Genomic DNA, 8651 nt, shown 5'->3' on the forward strand with positions numbered 1-8651 from the left:
AGTAGATTTAAAGATGGGTAAAAATTAGATTAGAAATCGTGATTTTCAATCAGTGTCTTGTTTAAACCCAGCCCTGCTCGTGGCAGGGGGTTGGAACAAGATGATCTTTAAGGTCCCTTCCCACCCAAACTATTCCATGAGGCTATTCTGGAATTCTAAATGATGAGCAGGTAGTTTTAATAATTACATTAATAATAATGGCTTTGATTCTGGTTTCTTCCTCCACAACAAGTGATTTGGGTAAGAAAAAAAGCAGCTCTGAGCCCACAGGAAGGGAGAGTGACCTGTAGATGGCTGTGTTGCTCAACTGATGGAAAGCAACTCCTGAACTGCACAGGGAAAGGGATCCCCTTGGCTTCCAAAATGAACTACAAAACCTTCCTGAGGGTTTTGACACAGGCAGAACTCAACCCCAGCTGGTATTTCAATAACCAAGCACCCCCCCAGTTGCAAAACAAAGGAATGAGGGGGTAAAAAAGCCACGGGAGTTGCTGTGTCATGCATCAGGGAATTGCTTTAATACTGGGTTTGATCATTTTGGGGAGTCTGGAGAAAAATCTGGGCACAGCTGGTCGTTTTAAGGGCCTCAAAAAAATAAAAAGCTGGTGTTTCACCTGGTTTCATATTCAAAGTCTTTGGGGATGTGAATTGTACACAATTGTTGCTGTTTTGGGAACTATCTGCAGTGCTGGATATTAAAGCAGGATTGAAGGATTTAATTAAACTTTAGAGGAGGGGAAAGAGTCAGGCAAAGAGAAAAGGAGCACAGAGTGAGAGAGGGGGAAATGCTTTTCCTTTCCATCTTCACTCCCTTTCCTGCTTCCTGACTTTAAACAGTCATTAAACATGTTTTTACTCCGTGCCACAAATGCTGCTCTTGGGCTCTACCGAGTCACCACCACCCAAGAATGAATCCCCAGGGGCTGTGGCATCAGGAGCCCAGGACTCACTGCTGATGGATGTGGTTTAATCAGCCCAAACCCCACACAGCAGCTTGGAGTGACCTTTCAGAGAAGCAGAGCCTGGACTGAGCCAATTCCCCAGCCAGGCTGACTTACAATGATGTCCTGCCTGGTTTTGAAAGTGCTGATGTAATGGCTGTAATGGCAATCATCCATCTGCCTCAGGATGGCTGTCATGCAGGCCACGAAAATACCCTGCAGTGGGAGAAACAAAACCCTGGGTTACTCTCCTGTGGGAAGCACTGGAAGCTCCAAGTGTTCTCAGAGTGACCTCATCAAGGACCACTGAGCACAGTCCTGCATCATCCCAGTCCAATTCTCTGATTTTTCAGGGTCTTTTCCAACCTGATTCTCTGATTTTCAGGTTTGGCATGGCTAGCTGCGATTCCCACGGGTGACCTACTGCCACGACTAGAAAGTTATCAAAAATATATTCCCAGCTCTTGATTTTTTCCCCATCTTTCTAGGCATGAGAGACAAGGAAAATTAAGACACTCCAAGTGCTTACACCTTCCAAGATGTGCCAGCAATGCCCCTTAGGGATGTGTCAATCCTATTCAGCCAAGGTGATAAAAGAGCATTTTTTCCACCCTGGCCTCACAAAACCACCCAAAGCCACGTCTGAGCGGCACAGAAACCCTGCAGGGAAGGGCAAGGTGATCTCATAAACCACTTGCTACATGCTGAAACCTCCCAGGGGGACAAATTCCACTCTAAAAAAATGGGGGAATGTGGGAAAAGCCAAAGGCTCTCACGATGTGAGGGGACTGTCGGCTCATCCCGATCACCGTGCGGTTGATCCTCCTCAGCAGGCGCTCCATGATCAGCTGGATGTGGAGAGCTGTGGGGCCCTGGGGATGTGCAACAAGCAAAATCAGAGACCAGTCTTTTCCCAGCAACTCAGAATCCACGTCCACGTGGGCAGAGCCGTGATCCTCGTGCCCATTCCACAGAAACCAAACGCATCCATGGCTTGCTCCAAATTACTCAGCAAGCCACCAGAATAGCTGGGATAACATCTTGGTCCCCAGAAAGGGAAGCAATGGCTTTTAGTACTGTGTGATAATGACTAATTCAACCTTTCCTGCCTCCTTTTGGGACACAGCTAAAAAAAAAACTTGTGGATCTACAAAGAACTGCCCAGCAGTGCAACACGATTTCTGTAAACATCACAACTTCCTAATGCTTTAAAGCATCAGTTGAGATGATTTTTCTTTTTTTTTTTACCATAACCACTTTAAAGAAGAACTGGCACCCTTGGGGAGTTCATGCTCACCACATCTTTCCTGTCCAGCACTTCCAGAACGCTGCTCAGCAGCTGGGAACTGGCCTCGTGGTCAGGCCTGTGGGAATTGTCATCCAGCTGCCCACTCAGCTGGTCGATCAGCAGGGGCAGGAGGGCATCTCTGCATTCTGAAAAAGGAGACAGAGACAGCACCACGTTATTTTGCCCTCAGGAAGACCCTCAGCATTCAGGGTACACGGGAACCAAACAGGAGTTTTCCGCTCCCAGCTTCAGCTTGGACACCAAAACATGTTTAAAGCCACTTGAGTTACAACCAGCAGGTGAGAGGGTCATAAATAACCTGTAATTAGAATCGTGGAATGGACCTTAATGATCATCCAGTTCCACTCTCTGCCACGGGCAGGGACACCTTCCCCTAGCCCAGGTTGCTCCAACCTGGCCTTGGACACTTCCAGGGATGGGGCAGCCACAGCTTCTCTGGGCAACCTGTGCCCACAGGGAAGAATTTCTCCCTAATATCCCATCTAAACATTCCTCTCATTTCTAAATTGCATGCATTGCATCAAACAGCAAACTCAACAGTGTTGGGAACTGCATAAAGACCAAACAGCCAAAAAAACCCCTGCAGTCCTTCCACAGCAAGGGATGTTTCCAAAGATGGGTTTAATGGTGGATTAGCACCGGTGACTGCCATGGCAACTCACAAGGCACTCCTGTTTTTAAGGCTGTGTGGCCCCATGGAGAATCCATGGATTTCCCTGTGCCACTCACCTGCCTGCCTGAACAGATCACTCTCCACGATCTTGGTCAGGCAGTTCAGCTTCTGGCGCACCAGCTGATTGTCAGGAATGCTCTGGATGAACTTGCTGAAGAGGACGCTGGAGTGCAAACCACAGAGGGGACAGATGGTCAGCACTTCCACCCAATGCCACCCCATCCCACACCCACCCTGATCACAGAATCCTGGGATGCTTTGGGTTGGAAGGGACCTGAAAGATCATCCCATTCCACCCCCTGCCATGGGAAGGGACAACTTCCACTAGATCAGGTTGCTCCAAGCTGGCCTTGGACACTTCCAGGGAAAATAAAATAAAAATAAATAAAATAAATAAAAAAATAAAACAAAATAAAAGCTGATTTTTGCAAAGGCCCAGCAGCCCAAACTGCTGAAAGTTGAGACATGTACAACAACAGCAAAAGCACATCCTTCCAGATGCCCCTTTCATCGAGAGTGATGACTCATTTCAGTCCGAGATTCCATTCAATTAAATTCCAGGCACATTTGCTGTCTGTCTGCTGCTCCCGAGCAAATTATTTGTGTCAGCACGAGAAGACAGGGATGGGCAGTTCTGGGCAAGGCTGTGAATGAACACACAGCATCCCAGGATGGTTTGGGTTGGAAGGGACCTTAAAGATCATCCCATGGGCAGGGACACCTTCCACTAGCCCAGGCTGCTGTTTTTAAAGCGAAGTGTCCAAAATTCTTCCCACCCAACTGAGCTGGGTTTAGAGGACAAACAAAATTAATCCATTTACCTGAGCTCAACGGGGTCAAACACCAGTTTGACATCATTTATGATGCTTGGCAAATACTTCAGAGCTGCCCCCTGCAAGAAAAAAAGAAAAAAAAAAGCCCAAGGACATGAAACACTCGTGGCACATCTAGTTTTTGTCAAGAGCAGATGTGGGGGCAACTGCAGGGAAATGGTTTAGGGTCAAATTTCTGCTTTCAAAGAGCCCCCAACAACCCCACACGTGCAGTGCAGAGACAAGTGCTTTTCTCAGGTGCTCTTATCTTCAGGAGATGCTGAAGGGGTGCTGCTCTTTTTTACTTGATAAAACTTTTGGTTTTAATTATCCCCTTCCTGCCACACACAGACATTCAGAGGGGTGACTCACCTTGAAGGGGTTTTACATTCCTCAAAGCCTGTTCCCTTCTCTGGCCCAGCTCCCTCCCAGCTGCAGGGAGTTAATCTAATAGAAGATATTACTTTTACTACTTCTGCCTGCAGATCTTGCTCACCTTGATCTTCACAGCCTCCTCCAGGGGCCGGTCCATGAGGACGTTGAAGGACAGGAACAGTTGGCGAATGGCATCGTTGAATTCATTCCCATCTTCACTCTTCCCATAAACACTACAAAGAACAGGCACATAAACCCAGGATAACAGTGCCAGAGCAGCTGCAATGGGATTTTATCATCTGCAACAACATCTCAGCGCAATCTCCTTCCACAGGCACGTGAGGGGACAATCAGCGTTGGAGCTTCTTGCAGTGATTTCCTGCTGGAATCCCTTATCGTGGAAAAACTCCACTGTTTGAGCTGCCACTGCAGCAAATTCTGCTTGGGTTCCAACAATGAAGGCATTCAACAGAGAAAAAGCCAGAATGAACACGGGTGGAGAACTCCACCCTACAGGATTCACTGCAAATCTCTGACAAGATGTTCCAGTAAAACCACTGCCATTCACCACCCCCCAAATGGAGGAGGTGCCACCCTCACCCCACCTGAGTGTTTGGGGGGTGTGTGTGGGTGTGTGTGTCTCTGTTTAACCTAAAGTTCCTTAAAATGAGGAAATCATTCCATGTTTTCCTTTTTAAAATAACTACTGGGCTCCTTTTCAGCTCCCTGCACTCTCGGGGGGTGAGTGAGAGGATTCTCCTCTTCATATGGGATATTCCAATTTTTTGTTTGATTTTATTTCTTCCAGCTGTAAGGCAAAGGGCAGGAAGGTCCCCTTAACGAATAAGGGATAAAGATAAGGTGAAGAACATGGGCTGAGTGGAAGAGCTGCAAGAGGAGCCCCCAGGATGGCAGTGGTTGGGGTCTCACCTCAGGTACAGCACCCGGGACTGGACGATGAACCTGAACAGGTACTTCAGGGCTTTCAGGGCAGCAAAGAGCAGTTCTGTCTTGCTGGAGTCCTCAGCATTCCCCACGTAGCAGTTCAGCACTTTGGTGAGCTTCCTTTGGAAATCAAGCACACAAAAGGAGAGCTAAAACAGACACGGGGCAGTTCCTGTCCAAGTCCAGCTTCCTTATTCCAGAGGGGAACTACAGACCAGTGAACAGATAACCGAGGTTCCTGCTCACACCCCATTTCCTCCTGAAATCTTTGCCTTCATGGGATGCCAGCTTTTCACAACCACTTCATGAGTTCTCACAGTCTACAAATCTGGCTGCAAATCCCACCTTCTTCGTCTGCTTTTTTTCTTCCCTAAAAATGAGCTGGAAAACCCATTCCTCCCAGAGGTGACTGGCACCTTCTCCCTGGGTTATCAGCCTCAAGTGTGAGGCACAAAGCTCTCCTGAAGGAATTCTGAACTGCAGACAAGTGGTATAAACACATTATGTGTATTTTTTAATCATGTCTCTGCCACATCAGAAGATCAGGATCCTCCCTGAGCGCCAGGGCTGTGAAAATTCAGGCAAAATCCCCTTCATTAATCACCTCCCAGCACCCAAAGTAGTGTGAGAGTGGCAGCCAAGCTCTTGCTGCTCAGTTTGCCACCCTTTCAGCATCCAATTCCCCCCCTTTTTCCCAGTTCTGGCATGTGGAACACACAAAGGATGCTGTGGAATACAGACATTTTTACAGGGTATAAAGAGTAACTACAGGTTTTCTTTCTGTCCTGTGAAAGCAGAGAAGAATGGGATGGGAATCTCTGGTCTCTGCTGCTTTTATCACATCACCATCACCAAAAACTATCTAACAAATGCCACCACTACCAGAATTAAAGACTGATCACATCCCATGTTATCAGCCTGGGGTGCCAATACTCACACATATGCCAGGGTGGCACTGAAGTGCTTGTAAATGTAAGTCTCGAGTACAGCGTTGAAATGCTGGAACTTGATGTCTCCAATCAAAGAAATAATAAATACCTGCCAAGAGTTCAAAAGGAAACACATGTACAGAGCTGCACAACCTCCAACTCCAGCAGTACTCAGTGCATTTACAGGTTTTGGTTGTTTTCCTAACAGCATTAACGCCACAGAGAGTGTTACTGATGTTCTAATAGTCACAAAACACTGGGTGTATTTATTTCTTTATTACTATTTTCACTGTGTGTGTTTCAGTCCTAGCTCTGAAAATGCCTTGAAGAAATGTTTAAATGGAAAGGAAAGGAAAATACCAGTTGCTCATCTAAAGGCATCACCAGCACCAGGCTGAAAATGTGGCTGGACATAAATACTCTAAATCCCCAAAAGACTCACTCACCAGGGCATCAAACACAAGGAAGTCATAGGTTTCATTCTCTGACATCTCCATCATGATGTTGAAAAGTGCATCCAGGGTGTCTGGCAAAAACTAGAGGAGGGAGGGGGGAAAAAAAATATACCAGTAAAAAAAATAATAGTGAATAGCAGTAAAATAACAAGGAGGCTCAAAAAACCCCCCAAGTACCTTCACAATTTCCCCTCCTTCCACCTCCATGAGCTTCCTGAGGTTGTGGGCGATGTTCTGCGAGTTGGAGCGCCAGTTCAGCAAACCCAGCAGGTCAACTGGCAAGGGCACAACACAACGGCAGCAATTAGCAAATTGCAACAGCCCGGCTGACTTCGAGTCTGGAGGGTTATTTTTAGAAGCAGGGAAGAAGGAAAAGTCACCCCTGATGAACAGAACGTTACACCCTGAGGTGGTGCTTTTGTCCTGGCAAGGAAGGGGAGTTCTGCTATAAATGGAAACCTGGGTGCACGAGGCATTTGGAGGCAATTCTGCAGGTTTCTCATTCACCCAGGGGAGGTGTCTCAAGCCAGGAATTTTATTGGAGTGCCTATCTTAGCCCAAGAGCCTTCCAGAGCTGCTGGAGGTCTCCCATCACACGCGGCACTCGTTCCCACCTGCACACCCCTTCATTCTGGCCCCCCCCCACCCTTGGCAGCATGAAAAGCAGATTTAATGTTCAACAGCATCCTGGAGAGCTCAGTTCTAACTGCTACTCCCTTTAACAGCAGAGGAGGGAAGATAATTAACCTTAAACATCCATAATTCAGGGAAAACATACACACTGTCACTGGGAGGTGCCATTTCTCCTCAAGGATTTAACAAGGGGAGTTGGGACAACAACATTCCTGGGATGTGGCTGCACAGACTCCTCTGTAGCTTGTACTGGCAGTGTGATGCGACCAACACTGGGACAGGGCTGCCACTGACACCCAAACCAGCAAAATCAGAGCTCAAGGACTGCGCCCACCCATCCTGCAACGCCCAAACACACCATTTTGGGTCAGCTTGGTGGAGCAGATCACGGTGGCAATCTGGAAGCTGTCCTTTGTGCTGTCTTTCGTGGGGGTAAAGTTGGCCAGATGGTGCAGGTTCTTCCCTGGGGGAGCCTCCCTCTCCTCCATCTCCGTTTTGGTGCAGGGAAGACTCAAGTAGCTTTTGGCATCTTCCATTTTCTTGTTGTCACCCTGGTCGGTTGAAGGCAGCAGAGAGAAGGGTCATGTCACACTGAAGCACGCTCATCTGAGCTCTGGCACTTCTCATCTGCAGCCAGACTTCAACACAGGGATGGACAGAATGGATTTGAAGCACTTTTTAACCTCTGGAATTGTTTGGGCCTCTCACTTTAGGGAGTGAGTTGCCCATGCAGCCAAAGGACTAAGATATTTTCAGAGATCCAAACCACAGAGTTTAGGAGGGTCTCCCCTCATCACCCACACGCTTTGCAGCTGGGAAAAATCAGCCAAGAGAGTGTTTTGCTCAGTTAAACAAGAGGCAAGGCTGCAGATGCCCAGGTTACCTTGTAAACAATCAGATTGTGTTTGCCATCCTGCAGCGTTGTTCCATCTGCATTCATCAGCTTCACAAAGCCCATGCCAAAAGCTCTCTCAGACCTGTCCCTGGCTGCAAACACACAGAGGAATCTTTGTTGGGAGCTGCCTCATTTATGTGCATACAATCCACAGTGCAGCCCTCTAACTAAAGCAGCAGCTGCTTTATTTATTAGACTCTCAGGGCACTTCACAGGTACCTGCAACTACACAGACAAACATCCTCTTTGAAGCATCTCTCACCACACCATTTTAGGGGCTAATTGTGCTGATGGCTGGGCAGATTAATGGCTGGACTCCATGATCTCGGAGGTCTTTTCCAACCTGAATGATTCCATGACACACAGTTGTGGAGATATTTTTTTGGTGGGGGTTTTGCACATCTGCTCGGCAGGAATGGATGTGGAAGTCACTGCCTCTCCCAGATGCCTTCAGAGGATTTTCTGGAGAGCCCTTCAAGGGCTTATCTCTCACATTATGATCTTGTTTCAGGGCTCTGAAATTGTTTGATGAACCTTCTGGCTCTCACTTTCTCATTAGCCTCTCATTTACCTAATTAGAAATCCCCCTATAGGAAGATCAAGCCTTGCACTGAATTTTGTCAAAGCCTTTACATAAATTAAAACCAAGACCATACACTGAGAAGCCAGAGCAACAATAACTGT

At 47.4% G+C, this 8651-nt stretch overlaps 1 protein-coding gene across 1 annotated transcript in view; it reads right to left on the bottom strand.

Annotated features, from left to right (window-relative positions):
* Positions 1-8651, bottom strand: part of DOCK5 (dedicator of cytokinesis 5) — a 56510-nt gene that overhangs the window by 19259 nt on the left and 28600 nt on the right. The window contains exons 15-26 of the mRNA XM_027905125.1: positions 7956-8059; positions 7431-7623; positions 6617-6714; positions 6431-6520; positions 5993-6093; positions 5041-5175; positions 4232-4343; positions 3745-3815; positions 2980-3086; positions 2239-2375; positions 1718-1813; positions 1059-1157 (exon numbers count right to left, since the gene is read on the bottom strand). Coding sequence (XP_027760926.1) covers positions 1059-1157; positions 1718-1813; positions 2239-2375; positions 2980-3086; positions 3745-3815; positions 4232-4343; positions 5041-5175; positions 5993-6093; positions 6431-6520; positions 6617-6714; positions 7431-7623; positions 7956-8059 — 1343 coding nt within the window. The remainder of the gene's footprint in view (positions 1-1058; positions 1158-1717; positions 1814-2238; positions 2376-2979; positions 3087-3744; positions 3816-4231; positions 4344-5040; positions 5176-5992; positions 6094-6430; positions 6521-6616; positions 6715-7430; positions 7624-7955; positions 8060-8651) is intronic.

Source organism: Empidonax traillii, unplaced genomic scaffold (genome assembly GCF_003031625.1).
Source record: "Empidonax traillii isolate 1590-97213 ecotype Southwest subspecies unplaced genomic scaffold, ASM303162v1 scaffold1124:size387931, whole genome shotgun sequence".
NCBI classification, from domain to species: Eukaryota; Metazoa; Chordata; class Aves; order Passeriformes; family Tyrannidae; genus Empidonax; species Empidonax traillii.